Below are 22,681 nucleotides of genomic sequence, written 5' to 3' on the forward strand. Positions count from 1 at the left end.
GGTTGAAGGCCGGTGGGAGAAATCATCATGTAAAGGATATCTCATCATTCTGGAAGAAACCACTTCTGATTGTGTTGTGTATTACATAATGTAGTATCCCTTATTTTTTTTAAGATTTATTTTTATTATTTTTTTATTGGAAAGGCGGATATACAGAGAGGAGAGATAGAGAGGAAGATCTTCCGTCCAATGATTCACTCCCCAAGTGAGTGCAATAGCCGATGCTATGCCGATCCGAAGCCAGGAGCCTCTTCCGGGTCTCCCACGCGGGTGCAGGGTCCCAAAGCCTTGGGCCATCCTCGACTGCTTTCCCAGGCCACAGGCAGGGAGCTGGAAGGGAAGTGGGGCCACCGGGATAGAACTGGCGCCCATATGGGATCCCGGGCGTGCAAGGCGAGGACCTTAACCACTGTGCCACCGCGCCGGGCCCTCCCTTATTTTTTAAAAAAAGGACCATGTAGAGCTTTAGTCCATAAAGTAAAAAATTAACCATAAAATTATGTATGTATATATATATATGCCCATATTTATATTTTATGTATACATGGTGATGAACCAGACTCTTTGCAATGAAACAGTATGTTTTTGGGACTTGAAGCAAAATTGATCCTCATTTGAAACAATATACAGTATATTTTTTTGTTTCCATTTTTAAAATCATATTAAATTCATATTAACTTAAGTGTGTTACCTGCAGTGCTTTTTAAAAGTACCAATAAATATCATGCTGTAGCCTTGCAGGTTTGCATTCTTAAAGCCAACTTTTTTTTTTTAATTGCATGCTGTTCTGAGCAGCAGGCTGTCACTCTATATCCTGCCCAGGATTGAATCATATTCGTATTACATATGCTACCCATCCCATGGCATTTGAATGTTACGGAACGAGAGGTCACGTTCACATAGATTTTATCACAGTGTATGGTATAAGTGTTCTCTCTCTCTTTTTTGTAATTGTTGATATCTTACTGTGTCTGGTTTATACATTACATTTTGTCCTAGGTATAATGTATAGGAAACTCTATGCCACATGCAGCATCCAGTGCTACCTGCACTTTGAGGCATCCGCTGAAGGTCCTAGGTGCATCTCCCATGGGTCAGGGGGACACATCTCTACTCCTCTAAGGGCCAGTGTGCAGAAGTGTCTGATGCAGCCTTTCTTTCTCCTTGCAGCATCTTCCTCAAAGAGCTGGAGAAGTATGAGCAGCTGCCTGAGGATGTGGGACACTGCTTCGTTACCTGGGTAACCAGCCTGAATTCCTCCCCCATTGCCTATGCTTCCAGGGTGCATGTAGGTCAGCTCTGGGTCCGACCTGAAGCTTGGTGTTACTGGCAGTTTCACATGGGGCAAGCAGATGCAGAGGGGGTTCACAAGTAAATCTGCCAGAAACAACCATCCCCAAGAGGTGCAGCCCACCTCAGGAAGCAGATGTCACATTTAAGCTCCAGTCTACATTCTCTAAGAATTTTCTAAACGTGTTTCAGGAGGGCAAAGCAAGACTACCACTCATGGCCGAGAAACCACGCCAGCTTAGCCTACTAGTGACACTTGTTATTTGTGCTGAATATGGAATTATAACTTTTGGAAATCATCTAACCATGGATTATACTTTTTCCTTAATAGAGAAGGACAGGCTGCTGGGATCTGCATCCCAACTCTGACCTGTAAGATGAGTGCCCACCATCCTTCTTGGTGCTGTTATCATAGGTACCAAGTTCTACTCATGTAAACTGAAGCGTTAATCTTCACTAGCTCTTTCTGAACTTAGATACTCTTAGATGTGAGTGCAGTAATCTCAGGACAGACCACAGCAGGACACTGAGGACAACTGAATTTGGAACTCTATGTCCAGGGGCAGAAATTATGCTTTCTAATGATTACCTAATAATAGCTTCCATTTAGAGTGAGCTGATTACCTTTCAAAATGTCTTCACAATTCAGTTGTGGTGTAGGCAGGGCTATGGTTATGTTTTGTGTTTGAAAGGCAGGACCATCTCAGGTGAGACAGGTCGACTAGTCCACTGACATCACTAATAAACATCACTCCTAATCTCATTAAGAACTGGCTCCAAGACAAGCTTTTTTTTTTTACAAGAAATCTTCATGTCTACTCTTTTTTAAAAAAAAAAAAATGTGTTTGTTCGCCTGAAATGCAAAGTCACAGAAAGAGAGAAAGGCGGGGAGAGGAGAGAGATATCTTCCATGTACTGGCTGATTCCACAAACAGCCACCAGACGCACTGGGCCATTCCCCCCTCACACTAGTCCAAAGCTAGGAGCTTGGACCCTCTTCCAAGTCTGCCCACGTGGCTGCTTTCCCAGACAAATTGAAAGTGGAACTGCTCAGACTGGAAGTGGTGCCCATATTGGAGTCCCATGTTGCATGCATGCTCTAACTGCTACAGCACACACCAACCCAGATGTGTGCCTGTTCCTTCAGGAAGTCTCAGACTGCCATCTTAAGTTTCTACCTTGAAGTACATGAGCCTACATTAAGGTTCACATTAGGCCTAATAAGTAGTTTATGAACATTTTCACAGAAAGAAGAAAACAAGATTAACCAAGAGTAATTTTTTAAAATCCTGTTTCATGCGATTTGAAGATTTTTCTTTGCAAGCAACCAAAAGTATAATTTATTATCATCTTTTAGGAATGAAAAGTAACCTTCTAGGTAATACATACTTCCTAAAATTGGTCTCAGAAAACCTTTAGTGATCTTTTGCCAAGAATTATTCCAGGGTGACTTCTAATTTTCAAATATGAGTGTAGTGCAAAAGTGAAAGGTAGAAGCAGTTGTTGGTCATCTGCTGAAAAGCCGCGGTTACAGTTGAGACCAAGAAGCCCAAAGCCACCATGCCTGGGCTTTGCCTCTTTCTCACTGTGAGAATTTAAAGTTGTTAAGCAGGTCTGTGATCTAGTTTTCTCAACTATAAAGCAAAGATAATGATCAAACTCACCATATAAGGGCCTCATGAGGACTAAGCGGACCCATCTGTATGTATCAGGATGGACAACACTGCCAGCATAAATGAAACCTCTTAGAAAAAGACATCATCCCAAATGTCCAAAGGCACTGAGGAAGGTAGCATTTTTGCTGATGAGGAAAGTACTTGGTGACCAAAATATCCATCCCCTTTCTGGTAGAAAGTGTATGTAGACTAAATCAGAATGTCCTTCAAAATAAGCAGTGAAGATTCACCTTGCTTTGAGGCTCTTGGCTCGAAGTAACAACATGGTTAGAAATCACTATTCGGACCCTGCCCCCAAGGGTCGTCTTTCTCTCTTCTCTCATCATTACTTCTGACAATAATAGTGTAACTGATTGAAACGTTCTACCTAACTCCCTTTGATGGAGGCTCTTAGAACACAGTGGGTCTGCCTGCAAGATCATACTTTATTTTCATTGTTTTTGCGTTTAGAGAAATTCCTGTTCTTTTCAAGATGGGCAGCACAATTATAGGTAATCTGAAAAAGTGGGAAATTTCTAAATTTCATTCAACTTTAGGATGCATTATAAGTTGGTTTCCAATTTCTTTCTGGAACAGAGTGGTTTTAGAGTAAATGCGTTATCTGCACACCGATAGAACAACATCCTAAAGTCTATTAGGGGCCTGGGGTCTGGATGCACACAGAACACTTGCCAGACAATCCAGGCACCAGTTTTAATTGTGTATGCCTTGTGGGCCTCAAGATGCTGTGGACAGAGGGGAGCAATCAATAAATGCTTAACTATTCCTGTCTTTGCTCTTTTTAGGCCGATAAATTTCAGATGTATGTCACCTACTGTAAAAACAAACCTGATTCCAACCAGCTGATCCTGGAGCATGCAGGCACCTTCTTTGATGTAAGCTGTGGGTTTCCATTCTTGGGCAATTGATGACCAAGCAGGTGGAAATGCTACTTTGCTTTGGATAATGAGTTTATCTGTGCCTCTCATTTTTGTTTATTGATCACTCCAAACTTTTATCTCGTAGAGAATAGATAAAAACCAAAATTTGGCTTTTTTTTAATGTTTGATGAATCTATTTTTTGACATCTTATGGAATGTAGTTGCAAAAGCTGATCCAAATAAGCAATTAGCATTTTCTTTATGTTTAGAGCTTGCTGTTGCCTCCCTTCCAGTTATGTATATAGTCTACCTTATTTGTTGATCGGTTTTTACCTATATCATCTTAACTGCAGTGATTTGGGATAAGGCAAATTTGTCTTCATTCCTGAACACCAAACCATTATCATAAATCCCATGATCAGAGGAGACCTACAATGAAGTAGATGTTGATCAAGATGTTTCACTTCTTCATATCTGCCTCCCTGAAAATAGTGGTTCTTAGAGTCCAAAAACCAGCCATGTCAACTCACCTGGAAATGAAAAATGTGAATTTTTAGACCCCATTCCAGTCTGCAGAATCCAATTGTCTAGAGTGGGAACCAGTTATCTGAGTTCCCAGATGTCCACTGGACTCCCACTGAAGTCTGAAAATCATTTTTCAAATGCAGCTGCTTCAACATTAGTCTCTCCTGGGAGCTTTGGAACCTGATACTTTGAATCCTATGCTCCAGATCCTCATGTGGCTGCCCTGATGTGTCTTAACCATTGGGAGTTTGAAAAAATTTCTGATGAGATAAGTATGCATGCAGATTTCTGCACATCTGCTGCAATAGAAGCTATGGAAAGAGAGAGTGCTGACATTCCTTATTGGATTGGGGAAGGGAAAGACTTTGTTTTGTTTTTGATAATTTCACATCTTGATTAACCATGATATTTGCATATGCTTAGGAGAGACAGTGTGCTACTTATGTTCTTATAGACGTGGGTTTCCAAAGTTTGCACTAGAATAAACTTATTTTAAAATTATATTTTTTCATGACCTTTTTGAAGTGCCTTTATTATTGGGCAGTAAAGAAGTGAGCATAATTAGCAAATTCATCACCTTAAACTTTTATCATTTCTTTGAGTGACTATATCCAAATAGTAGAAAGGATGTTAAATGATTTCTGAGTTTTTCAATGACAATACATTCCTGTTGGTAATTAATGGGATATATCTGCTTAGAGCTGGTCCCCAAAGGTGGCACCTGTTGGCTACCAAGTGAATAGAATCAAGTGAATCATTGCAGATGAACAGAAACGAAAGATGAAATTGGGGGAAAAAAGGGGGGGGGGGGAGGTTGAGTAATAGATGAGAGCAGTGACAGCTTCTCTAATAGTCACAGCAGAAGGGACCAATAATTGAAACTCATTAGTTTTTCAAGACTGTTAGTCAGTTTTTCTGCCTACCTACTTTCATGCTTTCCATTTGTAGCAATCTATTATACTCAAGATGGTATACTAAGCCCACTAAAGAATACAAACATTTACACATGGTTCTGGCACTCAAGTTTACAGAGCAAAGCTTCTGTGAGTATATTTCTACTTGACACAGCCATAAAAGAAATGACACAGCTTGTCTCTTGTTGCTTGGCAATACAATAACATGCTGATTAGGAGCAGACATGCGTAATGTTTTTAAATAGAGCATTAACATGAAAATAACTCCAGGTGTCCCGAACTGGAATTACTGGGGGTGAATTTCTGAACTAAAATCAGAATTTGTTAGATATCGTATTGGATGCTCTATACCACTAGTGTCTGATTGAAAATGTATTTTCTTTCTGGTATTCCTGGTTGATCATTCACCAATAGTTTCCTGAAGGGTCTTTTTGAAGTTTTTCAATGGATTGTGCCCTGTTCTCCACTTGGCATTTTTCTGATATACACGCCCTGTGCTCTGAGCATGTGCTTCCTTGTCTTTGCTCCTGCACTTCTCTATGCCTCATGTGTTACTACACACATACACACATACACACATATTCTCACACTCTCACACACATGGTACTCCTCTGTCCTTTACAGGTCAAATGGTGCTTCCTATACAAATCCTTCCTGTGCTTTCTACTTTGTACCTCTGTGATAGCACTTGCCATGACTTGCCTTTGGCACATTAACAAAAAGTTATACACACATGGCCCTCTACCTTGTGAGACCCTGAAAGTCTGATTGTATGCCTGATGCATATTTGTACACAATTTAGTGCCAGGTACTCAGCTGTGTTTCCTATACTCTGTAAGCTTTGATAAATAGACCCCAAATTTCTCATCCCATTCTCATTGAAGTGCCTACTATGTCCCTAATGGTTTAATTGAAAAGGCCAAAGGAGGCTGGAAAACCAGTACAAGTTCATCAAATGTGGTGTGAAAGTGAGGGAAGGGAGAACAACAAACTTTCCTGATTGTTCCCAAAGCTTTCTAAAAAGCATAATCTTGGTAGGAGCTTATATCTGTTCTGTTAGAATGGTTTCTGTTAAGTTCTACACTTGGGAACCATCTATGCCAAGCTCTCAAACTACAACAGATAAAACTTCAATAAAAGCAATCTGTCACCATCCATTATCATAAACACAACACAGAAAACCAAAGCCCTAGAAAGGCACACACATTCATGTGATCCAGAATATTGACCTCGTGATTTGTGGATTCTGCCACCGCACACAGACTCCTGAGACTGTTTGGGTTTATCTGGTCCCTGGGATAGCCCCTTCTTCACTGGTTCACATATATTCTTCCCTCAGCTAACCTGTAGCAGAAGAAGGAGCATCGAAGTGCATTACTGCCTGGGATCTCATGGTCCCAGAACCACATTTAAATGTCTATATTCTCTTTGTATTCTCCATGGGAATCCAAAGCTCCCAAATAAACTCACAAGGTTAACCTGTTCCAAGAATCAGGCTGCCAGCTATTTGGCCCATCATCCTGAATCACAGCATACCTCTAGGGAAGAGGCAAATGAGTGAGAAATTAGTACTTTCTAGGAGGGTTAGCAGGAAATGAAGTAAATTTTAAATTCTTATTCCCTTTTCTTCACCCTTCTGCATAGCCACATAGCAATTCCTATCTAGTGTAACTTTAAAATGTTTCCTATATTCCTCCCAGGGCTTTGCTCTACAAATTCTAGCCGAGGGCAAGTCCTCACATTATATATCTGGATTTCTTTAACCTAGCACCTTTATTGAGATACAAGTCAGTTTGTGGTTTGTGGTATGCTCATACATTGGTACAACCATCCCTGCCTTCAATTTTAGGGCCACTTTGTCACATCAGAAAGCAAGCCTGTCTCCTTAACTCTCACTCCCTATTCCCCACCATAAACTCCTAGCCTGAAGCCACATTGATCTACTTTCCATCTCTACATGTCATAGAAAGGGAATCCTATCATCTGTGGTCTCGTGTGACTGATTTCTTTCACATAGCACGGTGATTTCAGAGTTTATGTCATTTCACGCACCAATACTTTATTCCTTTTTGTGGATAAATACTGTTATGTTTTATGAACATGCCACTTGGTGTTTCTGCTTTCATAAGTTTGTGGACATTTAACTTGTCCACAAGTAGACACAGATTTTCATTTGCCTCAAGTATACCCTTAGGAGTAGAGCTGCTGAATCACAAGGTGACTCACACACGTGGCTTTGTAATAACCTCCTCATTTGCTAGTCTGTCTCTGTTTCCCGAACCTTCCCTCTCCAATGTTGCTATTTAGGTACATACTATTCTTTCTGAAGCATTGCTTTCTCCATATCTTCCTAAAACTTACTATCAAATCCTAATTCTTTTCTTCCTAACTCACCCCCCCCCTTAATGACTAACTGATCTTGCTTATCTAACAGTTCTTCTTTTTTACGTTTTCCAGAATCTAGGTGTACATCTGAAGTTTCAGACATGCCCCTCATTATCATGGAAACACAATGACTATTTCACCCAGAATATTTTTTGTTTGATGTTCTCCCTTTAGAAAATGTTTTACCTTTAACTTTCTACTTAATGATCCTCTGCCCCCGTGCTAACCCCCAAATTAGGCATTATGGCTGCTAAGCACCCAGACCATTCCCAATCCCTATCGTTCTTTATTCTCTAATTTATATGAATTGAATATTCTTAGTTAGATCTAAGTCTTTTGAAGGCAGGGACTGACATATACCTTTTTCTGATCTACATATCCCTTAGACTTTTGTAAGTAGGAGACCATTTTGAGGTAGGATACAGATTGGATTAAAAGGAGCAACTAGAGGCACAAACATCAGTTGGTGCCCATGACTCTAGCCTGACCATGAATGATGAAAATGGTGACCCTGGAAATGGAAAGATTTATCACCAGGGATAATGGAAGAGAAACAGCTAAAAATAGTTCAATGATTTTTAGCTCAGGAGACCTAGGGAACAAGGGAGGCACCATTCATTGCAAGGAAAAGCTTGTTAAAACTAAAGTGACAGTCCAAAGTTGTGATCTGTTTAAGAGGAGGGACAGTGACAGAATCATGTCCTTGTGCTGCTGAAGGAGACTGAGAGCAGAGAAGGTCTTGGAAGTTCTCAGAACAGAAATTGGTGCTGCATCCTTTGGCTTCCCTCTATCCCTGTCTTACTTTGTCATTCATTCATCTCCCTATCTCTGGACTGTCTCATTCTACTTCTTCACCTCTCCTTTGCCCTCCTGTTTGCTTTATAACCTTTTCTCCTTTTTGTTGCATTTATTTCCTTCCTCATTTTTCTGTTTAATTTCACAAATCTAATTCTTTCCAACAACTTCCCCTTTTTGTCAAGTATCCTATATTTTCTCTACATATGCACCTTTATCTTTATTGTATTTACTCCTGTCTCTCTATCCAAGGACATTTCTTTCATATTTGTCCATCTTTTCCCTTCTTTTCTTACCCTGTTAACATACACATATACAAAGGTTCCTCCATGTCTAACTGTACCTTGTTCTCATCCCTCTAGGAGATACAGCAGCGGCATGGTCTGGCCAACTCCATCTCTTCCTACCTAATTAAACCTGTCCAGAGGATCACCAAGTACCAACTACTGCTAAAGGTACTCCTCTCCCCTACCTCCACTACCCTATTGACCACAGCAAGGGAATCCAGTGTTTCCTTTAAGGATGCAGAAGCTCCCAGCTGAAGACTTTTGTCTGCTTAGAACAGAACCTTAGAAATGAACCCACACTGACATTGCTGGCTCCAAACTTAATGTCCCATTCTATGGAATTCTTGTCAGCTGTTTGTGGTGGAAAGAGGAGAAAATGGAAACAAGAACAAGTTCTGATTGTTTTCACATCTCCCCATCACTGTATGATTTTAATGATTGTCACCCTTGTGTACTGACAGGCTCTTAGGTACTTTCTGGATGAATTTCTCCTGGTGGTCCTTGCTTTACATGGAATTGAGGGTCATAATTTCAAGGGCAATGGCAATTCATGCTGGTACCTACCATTGCTTTAGTCTGTCAAGAACATGAGGTTTTTGAGAGAAAATTGTTGAGAAGCACATATGAAAATGCAGTGGTGAGGCAGGATTTGGTACGGTGGATATGATGCCACTCGGGACAGCTTCTTTCCTTAGTGAAGACTCAAGTCTCACCTCTGCCTCCAAGTCCAGCTTTCTGCCAGTGAACACCCTCGGAGGCAGCAGGTGATAGTTCAAGTACTTGGATCCCTGCTCCTCATATGAATTTCCAAATTATGTTTTCAACTTCTAGCTTTGGCATAGCCCAGGCCCAGCTGCTGTGGGTATTTGAGAATGACTAGTGATTTAAGATTTATTTTTTCTCTCTGTTTCTTTACTTCTCTCCTTTCAGATAAAAGTTTTTTTTTTTTAATGGCACTCTGACATCTGCAAGATTCTGTATGTTGCAAGTTCTTTTGAAGTCAGCCAAGAGATTTGTATTTTCTTCCAAAGCCTTTGAAAGTCAGATTATCACATTATATAAAATACTATGTAATTTCATTTTATTCTTCTCAGATAAAGATACAAATATTCCAAAAACAATATCTTCCCAGAAAACCTGGGAAATTGATATAATAATTAATTAGATAATTAATGTAAGCTTATGTTCATTCATAAACTATTACATTTTGCTCAATTTAAATATTTTGTCCATTGCTCTTCAAATGCAAAGGGAAAAGGAATAGTGGGAACTTGTTGTAAATTTTGTAATTTTCGGCTTCTCTCTAGATACGCTTGTGGAATCTCCCATGTTCTAGCTTTGTTAAACCTACTGAACGATTGGTTTCAAACCAGGTCTCTAGTTTCACAGACACAAGGTCTCCCTGGCTTAGCAGTTGTGGTTCCATGATGAGAATCATGGGGATAGTGGTAGATGGGAAGGCAGAGAGCCTATACCCTGCTCACCCAGTCTGTCCTTGGTCTGGGCCAGGGCCAAGGCATATATCAGTATTTCCCTTCAGTCTTCTTCCTGCCAGCCTCCTCCTCCTGAGCTCCTAGAACAGCCTTTGTGCTTCTGCTTCTGGCATTCAAGCCTTCCCGCCCTACAGAAGTAACTTGGAAAATCACCTGCCCTCAGATTTTATGGAGGGCGGGTGTGAGAAATGATCATGTAGAGAACATCCTGGCTGTTTTGGCACAACTACTTTTGCTTCTGTGTTTTGCTTTTGTGTTTGCCCCTGTAAAGAGTAGGAACTTCTCATAGGATCCTAGGATGGGGGATATGGACGCCTTTCTCCTGAAAGATTGGTGTCATTTATCCACCAGTGCACCGACTGCCTAATTACTTACATGGCAGGCTCCTTAGCTTCGATTTCTGGGTATAATTATGTGCTCCTTCCCTATCCCACTTGATGCTTCACTCTTACAAATTGTTTTGCTTGGGCTAAATGACCTTCAGATTGATTTTTTTGGTCTTTAATTTATGTATCCCAAAGCCTTTGCAGGAATTAGTGGGTTGTGAATTTTAAAAATCCAATACTGATTCACCTATCTGCACTGTCAGTGTCTTAATTAAGATGTACTTCTAAGAGAAATACAGCTTTTCTTCTCTCCCTCTTAATCCTATAAAGTTGAAGTTTCCTGGGATGAGGTATGTGAGGGTAGCATAGGCCATATAGCATTTTGCTTTAAGCACTTGGAGGAGCAGGCTGTGGAATTGAATGTTTTAGTAAGAAATGCCTGTGCAGGTAACTGAGAGGTGAAAAAATAAGGTAATGGGAATTTGATTAAGTGGACATTGTAAAATTATTGTTATAAAATAAAGGAGATAGTTTTGACCTTTTTGAAGTATACTGATGGCAGAGTGCCTGCTGAATGAAAAATCATTTGCTGAGCTTTTACTACAAATATACGGCATGTGATTTATTTTCTTCTTCAAGTCAGTTTTATTCCAAATAAATTGATATTTAATTACCATGTCGTCTGGGGTTCATCACTTTAAGTGTTTGCATGAAAGTGGAAACTACCTGTCAGAGTGTTTGATACTCCATATGTCAATCTGCCCTAGCTGTCCTTTTGAAGTCTACGTTAAATCTAGTGCCTTCTCTTTGTCATGAACTGTACCAAGGCCCTAAGGAGACTTTATTGGCTCTCCTGGTAGATGGTGGGTTTGCTTAATTGCTTCCTCTTGCACACTGAAGCATGTTTCTTGTTTCTCTCTTATGTTCTGCCCTCAAGAGTTCCTTTGATGGTGCATGAGAACAAAGCTGTGGGTTAGAATTAGGGACAGAGTAGGTGCAACAGAGAACTTCAGGTTAGTAGAAGTAAGCACAGATCTGAACAGTGATAACTTGGGAAAACATAGGAAGGAGAAAACATAGGAAGACCACTGACTGCTGCCTGCCTGTGTGTGCTCCAGGCATCTCACCTCTTCCTTGTCCGCAGGGGAACAGCTCCCTAAGCATATCTTGATATACATCTAATCCCAAAGCAGAAATGAAAAGGAACAAGCCCAGCACCATCAGTACAGCTCCAAGTGCTTTCCTGCAGCACTGGGATGTGTGCTGGCCCAGCTGAACGTTACACAGTCTGTAAAGCCCGTAGGTCATATTGGATCGCTTGTCCAGATGGGAGCCATTCTGGTCATAAGATAGTCTTAGTTTTTGCCTGATAGCTTCATAGCTTATGTGACACTTTCCAGAGAGCCATGCCTCTTAAGCTACACATTCCAGGTTTATTTACCGGAAGAAGCCCTAGACAACCCAGATATATCCTGAGAAAGCATTCTGTAGATAAGTACTCTCCTTCCAGTCAATATCATTTGTTTATTTTCCAGAAGGTCTGTCATCTTTAGCATGTTTACAAAATTTGATCTGGTGAACTGTTCTGTCTCCCAGAGTGCCCCCTGAAAGAGAGAGCATGGCTTGCAGATATATTGCCTTTGTGTTACTTTCCAGCATCAAAAGTGAGCAAGATCAGTAACCCTTAAACAAAAAATAAGAAGTCATCAATCCTCTGGTTTTAGCAAATGCCCTTATGATTGCTAAGATAGTCAGGCATGATATATATGCCTGATCTATATAATCAGGTACTGTATATCTGTTACAGGAATAATGATTACTGGGTCTCTGGACACAAAAGTAAAAGAGAGGTTCCCCGTCTCCATAGGATGTAAAGGAAAGGAAAGACGCTGGGAAGTCTCAGTGTGGTGAAGGATGTAGGGAGACAGGCTCAGTGTAGTAGACGGACTACTGAACTTTGGTGTAGTCTGAGACCTGGATTCAAAGGCCCTGCATGACTTAACCAAATTATGTAAATGGGGAAAGCTGTTCATCTCTCCTCGTGGTTTCCTCATGTGGCCAATGAAAACACTAGTCCAAATTTCTCTCTGTTGGTCTCAGTTTAGGAGCTCCTGACCCATTTGACATAATATCTTTTATTTCACTTCAATGTTAAACTTGTCATATTTAACTTCAGGGTTGCTCTTAAGTGCAGTGAAAATCAACATTCCAGTCAGCAGAGGCTTCCAAGTATTCATGAAATGATGTTTGCAGTCTTTGCACGGGGGCATATCAGAGCTGTGTGTTCTGTAGCCCACACTTCACCACCTCTTATTCTGAATCCCACGATCTTGCACCCTTGTTCGTGTGCTCTGCTTTGGGTTGCCCTTTTCCAGGGGATGTCCTAGTTGCTGACTCATGGTTCTGGTCTTTTGGGAGTTGCTCTGAACTAGTTTGGACTGAGGAAACACAGACCGGGGGCCAGGAGGGAGGAAGCGGATTTGGAATCTTTGGAGATGATGTCCACTTTCTTAAACCAGCACAGAAAGTGAAACTGGTATATAATTTCCTTCATGGGTTAAGAGGTAGAGGGTTGGGAAGCTGAGGGAGATGGTTCTAATTGTGTCCATACTTTTTCTCCCCCAGGAACTTTTAACTTGCTGTGAAGAAGGAAAGGGGGAGCTCAAAGATGGCCTGGAGGTGATGCTCAGTGTCCCAAAGAAAGCCAATGATGCCATGCATGTCAGCATGCTGGAAGGTAGCCGTCTTCCTAATCCTTCTGGGGAATTTTCCTCCATGTTTAAAATTAGGGAGTGGGCATGTTAGGGCAGTGGGGAGGTGCATGAAGCCCAGCAAGCAACAAGGCTGACAGAGCGGAAGTGGTGATTGCCATGTGGGTCTATAGGGACCAACTTGGCTAGCACCTGCCATCAGGAAGGATCAAGGCTAGATCATGTAAGCTGTGTGGATACCTGGCTACACAAAAGCTGATGCAGACTAGACCACTGACCTTTCTGTAGCTGTGCCAGAGCTCTGACTCACAGCGGTCCTGTTAGTATTTATATTGGCTTAATATAAGGATGAGCTGAAATCCTGACCATGAATATACACCACCATCTTCAGCCTCATGCCCCTATTTCTCTCTATCATGGTAAAATGTAAGTCACAAAAACTTGCCTGGTAACTGCTTTTGAGAGTGCACTTCAGTGACATCATGTTCATTTGTATTTGTTCCTTCCTAGCAGCTTAGGAAAGCCCAGCCAGATGTCCCCAGTTGGACTTCAGTCAGATGGAACTCTGCCTAAAGGAGCAACACCCCAAGAGAGTGGTCTTAGTGATTGCAAAACAGTTGGGCAGAGCAACCAGATATGGTGGAATGTGTTGATAAATTAAGACTTAACATTCCATATAATTTGACATTCCATTCTGGGCTGGCAGACAAGAAATGGATATAGCCTCTTGCTCCATCCAGCCCTGCCACCCCATCACCCCTACCACTTAAAACACTTGGTCTAGTGTCAATCCTTCCTGGACTATCCTTAGCAGATATTCTTAGAGCAAAAAAATCCTTGGTTATTTTTTCCATTTTAAACTCCAGTCCTCTCATTGTATTCCTGTTGTCACAATTGCTACACCCTTTCTTTTCTGATTTGTAGGTACCTCCACTCCCATCACTCCAGGGCCCTCCTCAAATAAGGACCCTACTTCTGTAGCCTGTCCCTGTTTGTAGTCTGGTTCTAGCTATTCCAAGTGTGTGAGGTGGACCATCAGCAGCAGCCCTGGGAGCTTGTCAGAAATGCAGTTTCAAGCTACAGCTCACTCCTACTGAAGAGAATCTCTTGAACAGGGAGGGAGGGACAGATAGCTCAGAACCTCTCCAGATGACCCTTCTGTACCCTGTAGTGTGACACTCTCTTAAAGACCACAAGTGGTGTAAATACAGCTGATAAAGTCGTGTGACAGCAAAGAATAATCAAAGGAAAGTATGCTCGGAATACCTTACAAGAAACAGCTAATAAGAAATAAAGTGGCGCCAAGAATGCTGCTTCAAGCAGTATTCATCCTCAGCCCCACTCAGAGATAAGTTACAAATGGTGGGAAGCTGTAGAGGAAGAAGGCACTACAGGATTTGCCCTTGTGGAGGTGCCAGGCTGGACAGCAGGTGTGGGAGAAGGGGAGGTTACAAAGGACCAGTACAGACTCCTTTAGGGAAAAAAAAAATTTTTAAGAGATTCCACTAGTGTTAATTACGTATATATAAGAGTTTAGGACCAGGATGGAGCTAGGTTCAGTTCTTTGGAGATGTCTCTGTAATAATCCAAGAGCTTCTATAGCCTGCACAAAGAGAAAAACTCTGTGAGCATGAAGGTTAATTATGAAGAAAGACTTTATCCAAGAGGGAAGTAGAAGGTGGCAGCCCAGAAACTCCACTGGGTGGACATGGGTATTTTTCAGGGTTCGACGAGAACCTGGATGTGCAGGGGGAGTTGATTCTCCAGGATGCCTTTCAAGTGTGGGATCCGAAGTCACTGATCCGGAAAGGCCGAGAGCGGCACTTGTTCCTCTTTGAAATTTCCTTGGTTTTTAGCAAGGAGATCAAAGACTCTTCAGGACACACGAAATATGTTTACAAGAACAAGCTACTGGTAGGTGGGACAGGTGGGGTAAAAGGAGAGACTCCCTGCTTGCATAGAACCCGTGGGCAGGAAGGGATCTTGACATTCACAGCTCCTCTCTCGCCCTGCCTCCACACCAGAACCACCCTGGACAGATGCCACTGTCTCCTATTTGGAAAGCTCCCATCCTCACCTCCCATCTCTGCCCTTGATAGACTTCACAGTACTTCTTTCTGTTTGCTTTTAGCACCTCCCTCTTCACCTTCCCTCCCTAGTACCTGCTAATCAGGCACTGTGCCTGCAGGTCCCGTCATCCTGGGTAGATGAACAAAGTATCCAGTCTGTTGAAGTTTGATTGACAGAAGCCCCTCCCTCGGTCCTCTCCTCTTTGTTGCCTCTCCCTTCCCACCCCAGCCCTAAGTTTCCCCACTGCCCTCCCCTTCCCCGCCTCTCACAGGCATTTCCTGTCTACAGACCTCAGAGCTGGGTGTGACCGAGCACGTTGAGGGCGACCCCTGCAAATTTGCCCTGTGGTCTGGGCGCACCCCGTCCTCCGACAATAAAACAGTGCTCAAAGTAAGTACTGCTCTCGGCTCTGGGGCAGGACTGGGGTGGGGAGATAGACCAGGGAAGGTGGAAGGATGTGGGCCTGGTCTGACGCCAATTAAGAGTGTCAAGCTTGTCCAGTCACCAGCATAGCTGCTGCCTGTGGGGAAGCAGGACTGCCTGGAAAAATTCCTAGAAGACAAATGGGCTGTTCATGAAATGTTAGCAGTAACTTCAAGGAGCAAGTTTGTGAGGGCTTCTTGTGGTATGGGCCTGTAGGCCAAGCAAGGTGTGGAATGTCCTGACGTTTTGATGTGCCGATTGGTAAATAAACACTGTTGTAAATGCACCTTACCCCCCCATATCTCTGCAGGGTCTAGCAACTCAGTGTTAATCCCTGACCCAACTATAGCTGTCAGATATGCTACTGAAACCTCAAGGCAAGTGTCAGGGTTGACCTATGCCTAATAGATGATGAGATGCTTTTAAAACATCCCCCATCCAACTCCACAATGAGTTGTGGAGGGTCATAACCTGTTCTAGGAGCTGGAGAAGCACATCACAAGAGTAAAGTGAGAAATAAACTCTCCAAACCCTCGATGTCCTTGAAAATAGCAGACAAAATCTGCAGGAGGAGGGCAGGGTGGAAGTGGAGGGAGTTGGGTTTCTCAGTCTTTCTCCTTGTGGCACTCCAGGCCTCCAACATTGAAACTAAGCAGGAGTGGATCAAGAACATTCGAGAGGTGATTCAAGAGAGGATCATTCACCTGAAAGGAGCTTTAAAAGAGCCCATCCAGCTCCCCAAAACACCAGCCAAACAGAGGAACAATAGTAAGAGGTAACGGGCGGCTCTCCTTCCAGCACTGCCTGCCACACATGCTTCCAGAAGTGGGGCAGGGTGCCCTTTGCTTCTGCACATGGTACATGTGGCAGGTGACGCAGTCTCAACAAAAGGCCACTTGCTGCAGCTTTAAGCACCTCACCGGTTGCTGTCAATTAAATTCAGCAGGGCTTGCATGAACACCTCTTATTTGGTCAGCACTCTGATGGGTGCTATGTGAAGATAAAAGGAAATGTAAAATGAGTAGACTCCCTCACAGATAACAGGAGAGTCACACATGTCCCTCACACATGGACCATTTAGACAGGAGCAGGGATAATACCATCCATAGAGGTAATGGATACTGAAGGACTCCAAAGAAAGGGGACTTTAGGTGGCCCTAGAGTGAACCATCTAGGGAAAGCCATGAATCAGCTGTGAGTGGAGGGCTTACTGGATTGATCAGACAGTGAAGGGCTTTGTGCTCCCTGCCCGTAGGCTGGTGAGGGAGCAATACCACCACAGCTTCTGCTATAACCCCTACAGAACCCTCATCTCCATTCCCCTGAGATAAGCAATGTCATCAGTCAGAAGAGCACCTTTCTCTTGTATCCTTCTGGACCCTTCTGAATCCAGGTTTTATTTGAACAAGTGGATGACTTGCCAAGCATGTCTTCCTCGAGTCTCCAGATGATGTTCACATGTACAGTGACTCTCTTTGAGGATACCTTAAAAGAAAACATACAGAATTGCACATTACAATTTTCAAACCAATACAGTGACACAGCATTTCAGGAAGGGCATGGAATGGATCCCCCCTCTTCATGAATAATATCAACCTAGAGGGTTTAATGGACCCTTTGACACCAACCAGGATCAGCAAGATGGGGAGGATTGCTCCAGAAGCTATGAAAGCGTATTAATCCTGAGAGAGGTGATTGTGGCTGATGCCTAAAGAGGGGTGTGGTTTTAGCTCCCAGACTTGCATGGCTGCCAGGAGAAGGTCAATCCTGTAGGACTGGGAGGAGGACAGTTAGATTGTGTTAGCAAGGGACCATTTTGAGTCCAGTTACCTGTGTCCAGGTGAGTGTTAGGCTTAATTTAGCAGTGGAGATAGACCTTGCTTCAAAAGCCCTTACTTGAGCAACAATGATGGAAAAGAAACAGTCATAAGAGTAACTTGTCCAGGACCATGGTGAGAGGGGACACTCAGGTGAGGTAGCACCTCTTCCTAAAATAACAGAATTTGAGTGTTTCTAGAACAAGGAAGGCTGTATCTTGGATATCCCCTTACCTCTTCTCTGCTCTTGTGAGAAGAGGGAAGGAAACTTTAAAAACTTGGCAGAGAATAGCCAGGTGATGTGTAATCGCTGATGGAGGATCACAGGCTAATGCCTGACTCTCTGGATGTGGAGACAAAGTTTCCAACAAAGTGGCTTGGCTTGGGAAGTGCCACCCCCACTCCTGGATGGGCCCCCTCTTCTCCCTCCCCAGATCTGGCTAAATCTGCAGCAGACCAGAAGGGCCCTCAGTGGGCCAGAACAGCAGGAAGCACAAAGTACAGCCAGCTCTCGACTCTGCAAAGGGCGGGGGCCAGGCCCCGAGCATCCAAAACACCAGATGATCTAAAAGTCTTTTATTTTTGGTTTTGAAATGTGTTGCATAATTTCTTTTTCCAGCAGATTTTTCTTCCTACGAATGTGTAGCTTATGTTATTGAAATAAGTTGGCATTTCCCAAGCCCACGGTGGTGGTGAGAGACCAGACAACTTAGGAATATTCTGTATGGAAGAATACTTGTAATGATGAATTGACCTTGTATGCACACATAGGTGCATGCGTGGATACCTGTGTGCATCTGTGTGTCCATGTATACTGATGCATGTCCCCAATTTGTAATTGTTTATACTCCTGAGATCAATTCCAAGCACGCCTTCCTGTGGGGTCCCTGCAGAGTTGGGATATGGTTCTGAATTTGGATGCTAGTAAAAACTTGTGACTAGTGCAGCTACATGGTCCAGGGGCTGAGAAAGGGGTCCGAAGCCCAGGAATGTCCTCAGGCTGCTGTGGGATCTGTGGACCTCCAGTCTTTGAGAAAATGCCTCAGCCTTCTGAACTGATAAGAAATCATCACCAACAAGCAGGAACTCAACAAGACCCACAAAAACAAAAGTAGTAAACTCCTCCTCAGCATTAGATATTTCCCAAAGATAGTTTCTTCCAGAGAAAATAATCCTACTCCAGTTTCTGAAGTAAAAGAAGTACAAATCCAAAAACATATGATCAGTTTTGTTTTCTTTGTAGACCATAAATCAACCAGCCTCCTTCCTAGTTAACACTAAGCAGAAAAGCTTTTTGAATACCCTGAACCCTGAAATGATGGTAAATAACCCAGGCAGCTGAGTAGAAGTCTAGGTGGACACATCCCCTCACACTGCCCATTGTAGACCCATTCTCAGTTAAAATAAAACATCATAAAGGCACCCTCTGCAGCCAGGGCCAAAGGAAGGAGTCATTTTGCAACCAGTTGTCAGCATAATGATTATGCATTTACTGAGTGGGATAGAGAATCACTGAGAATCCCTTTAGCAGGATAATTTTAGACAAATCCCTGCTAGATAGTGCCGAGGTTCTGTTTTGCCTGCCCAGTTGGAAATGCTTGTGTGTTCTAAACCCACAACGGTTCCCCCCACCCCCACCCCTGTTTTTTTCTGTCTTCTTCCTGCAGGGATGGAGTAGAGGATATTGACAGCCAGGGTGATGGCAGCAGCCAGCCTGACACCATCTCCATTGCTTCTAGGACCTCTCAGAATACAGTGGACAGTGACAAGGTAGGACAGTGTCCCCGTTTCCTTCCCCCGACACTGCTTCTTGGTTTAACTGCCCCTCGAGAGTTGCTCTCTAAAGAAGTTCTCCGCCTGTGGAGCCATGACACAGGAGCCAGTGGTCTCTTTAGAGCAGCCACAGAAAAAAAGAACAAATGGAGAGAGTCAGTGTGGCCTCTCCTTGCAGGAGAGTTGAACGCAAGTGGAAAAGGTCAAGGGTGAGAGAGTCGAGGCTTCTCTTTTGGAGATGCCCCATGTGGAAAGCTTGGGTTCTCTGACTTCTGGGACGATGGACCTCAGGCTGAGATGGGAAGGGTTTTCTGAGAGCTTATTGGGTGTGACCGGCTCCTATTGATAATGATTTGACTGGGGCTCATGCCTAAATTAGAGCACAATCAGTGATTTGGGAAATGGCCACAGAGGGGTTGCTTAGTAGGAACCTCTTATCTGAGAGATTCTAGCCCACATGATGCCTTCCTCTGGCCAGATTATTGAGCTCAGTCTCTCAGAGAAAGGAGGGACAGAAAGTGGTGTGTGAGGCATTAGGTAGGGGATATAGTCATCTGACAGGAAGTCTAGTCACCTGCTCTCCTACATCTAGCAAGTAAGAGGAAGTTAGGAGCTCTCGAGAGAAAGGAGAATTAGAATGCAGCAGTGACTCCATGCCTTTGCTCAAATTTGGCAAGAATGCAACCACCAGAATTTGCAGGAAGGGGAGGAAAGGTTCCACACCCAAGTCTGCTCATTTACCTGCCCCAGGGTCCAAAGAAGAGAAGGCAATCTCTTGCCACAGGTTAATGATTTATTAATGAAGTCACTGATTTTTATACACTATCTGCCCCTAGTTTATCCAAACCTAGTATTCGGCCTGTTCCTTCAAGCCTCAGGCAGTGGGCTGTTCCCTGCTCCATTTTGTTTCCTGGGTTATGGATATTTATTTTTAAACATTCTGCATTCACTAGACCTTCATGAGTCTTTCCTATTGGGGAAAGGAAAGCCACTGAGGCTTTAGTGGATGGATTGTACCCTACTACCTGCTCATTTTATGGAAGGAAAGTAACTCTAAACACTCCATAGATGAGTGTGCAGGTGCCTCTATCTGACTTCAAGATGTTAAATGATTTTGGACTCAATGTCAGAATAGATGGAAACTTTTTCCTACTTACAGGGAAAAAGCATGCTTTGTGTGCTTTCCTATCTCCTCTAACCAATTCTCTAGAAATACAGTCTGGAATGTTCCATGAATAAAAATATTCCCTTTCAAGAAGCTGTCAGTGGGTACACACATCTACACGTAAACTGATAGTTTCATGGCCCAGGGAATGCATCCCTACCGGCTGCTAATCTGTCGTTCCAGCAGCCCTTCCTTAGCCATACATCCTTAAGCTCGAATTATTTGTCTTAGGAAGACCTTGGTTCCAACTCTTCCTTGTCTTCCTGACCTGGTAACTGAGGTTAGACTAGAAAACCTCTGACAGTAGGCATTTCATAATCCTGGCTTATGCTAAAAGGAAGGAAACAGAGGCTCAGAGATGCTGAGTGACTAGCAGTTAGTAGAGACGTAGGAAGTAGACAGAGCCTGAATCTGCTGATTCTCTGCCACATCACTGCTTCCTCTCTGTCCTCCCCCCCCCCGCCGACTCACTCTGAAAGTCCAAGCATTGAACTCTCAATGCTAAGGTTAACCCAGCTGTTCATCTGCACATTCCACAAAAAAAAAATAATCATCAGCCAAATATTCACATAAAAACCCCCACCAAGGGCCAAGCTCTGTGCCGATTCCTCTAAGAAGATGTGGGCTATCTGTTGAGTGTGAATCACTATTTGTGCAGTTTTCTGTTTCCTGTCTGTCTCTATAGCCAGCTACGGAGCCCCTGACAGATGGGGCTGTGTCTGTCTGTTTGGCTGCGGTACTCTGGGCATGCAGCACACCTCAGGTCTCAGGCAATGCAGGAGGGAGAATTGACAGCGGGGGTGCTCTGCCTGGTCTCAGGGAACTCCAGGATAAGATGCAGCTGAAACAAGTGGGCTGAAAGCAGTTGAATGGTGTTCCTAGGTATGCCAAAGAAGTTTAGATGTTTCCTAACCTGCAAACAAAAAGCTTTAGTAAAGTGGAAAAGCTGGCCTTTTGGAAATATAAACCTCCAAATACATGTGCTGATGTGAGGAGACCTGGGAAGAAGATTGGAAGATAATGCAAAACTTCATGTCCCATAAAAAAAATCTAGAACATCTCTTAGAAACACTTAGTCTCACTTTGAAACTGCAATGGAGAGCCTGTTTGTGACTATGCACTATAACTTAGAATGCTCCAACTCTCCTAACACAGAACAGGAACAACAAGCCATGATGTCCTGTATCCTCCATCGTCTCTACTTTATGGCTGATATGCTGTAAACATAGGTCTTTAGTGTCTTTGAATTCATAGATGTCACCAGCAGTGTCAGATTTCCCTCTGCCTCTATGAGGAGATTGAAAACTTGATTTCTAAGGGAGCAGTTGAACTCACTTGGGAGAAAAGAAAGGTCAGAACTTGCGTTGGTAAACATGACTTGGAGTAAAGACAGGACAGAGAAAGGTACAGAAATCTGGGTCAATTCCACCATAGATTTCTAGTAAATTGCTCCTGTCTTCCTCTTCAGCTTCAGATAATATTGATAATGGAACTGTTGGACTAGATGGATAAGGTAGATATAACCATGAAAGGGCATGACAGGCACCTGAGAAGATTTGGGGCCATTGGGTACCCCACCATCATGCTGTGCTGTGGTAAAGCAGGAGTTTGGACATGCCAGGGTTCAGATCCCTGCTCTAATGTTTACTTTGTTACATTGGAAGCACTGTTGTACCTTAGACTCCCTATCCATAGGACTAAAATCATAATCAATCATCATTAGGAAAAGTAAATAAAATGCATCAATTTGGTAACTGTTTGACATGCAATTAAAAGAGCTGATAAATTCTCTCCTAGGGAGAACAAACTATTTGGAGCCTGTGAATAAAAAGGTCCTTTTGGGTTTTTTTTTTTTTTTTAGCAAAATATGAGGATCTTTGAAACTTTCTGAATAGAAATGTGTTGTCTGTCTTCATCATTCATTAGCAAATGGTCAGCAAGTTCTGCTGTGTATCGTACCATACCCAAAGTGACATAGGCTTGACTTCCCAGTTCGTAAGTAGAATGATTCTGCTCTCGTCCTTTAGATACCCTTCGAATTTCAGACTTATATTTGTTGCTAGCATTAGTTTGTAGATTATTTTATTATTTAATGGGGTATCATCTATTACTCTCAGATATTCATTTAAAGCCCAAAGTGTCTCATGTTTGGCCACTGAATGCCTTTAAGG

General features: G+C 42.9%; 1 protein-coding gene across 10 annotated transcripts in view; it reads left to right on the top strand.

The window, feature by feature from the left end:
• KALRN (kalirin RhoGEF kinase) overlaps nt 1-22,681 on the top strand; it is a 660,588-nt gene that overhangs the window by 450,594 nt on the left and 187,313 nt on the right. For all 10 annotated transcript variants that reach the window (XM_041002788.1, XM_041002790.1, XM_041002785.1 and 7 more), the window contains 8 exons: nt 1,171-1,240; nt 3,752-3,841; nt 8,808-8,900; nt 13,177-13,288; nt 14,986-15,176; nt 15,621-15,722; nt 16,388-16,530; nt 19,240-19,342. In XM_041002788.1, the coding sequence (XP_040858722.1) occupies nt 1,171-1,240; nt 3,752-3,841; nt 8,808-8,900; nt 13,177-13,288; nt 14,986-15,176; nt 15,621-15,722; nt 16,388-16,530; nt 19,240-19,342 (904 nt within the window). The remainder of the gene's footprint in view (nt 1-1,170; nt 1,241-3,751; nt 3,842-8,807; nt 8,901-13,176; nt 13,289-14,985; nt 15,177-15,620; nt 15,723-16,387; nt 16,531-19,239; nt 19,343-22,681) is intronic.

Source organism: Ochotona curzoniae, unplaced genomic scaffold, assembly GCF_017591425.1.
Source record: "Ochotona curzoniae isolate NIBS_2020 unplaced genomic scaffold, NIBS_Ocur_1.0 scaffold_2587, whole genome shotgun sequence".
In the NCBI taxonomy this organism is placed as follows: Eukaryota; Metazoa; Chordata; class Mammalia; order Lagomorpha; family Ochotonidae; genus Ochotona; species Ochotona curzoniae.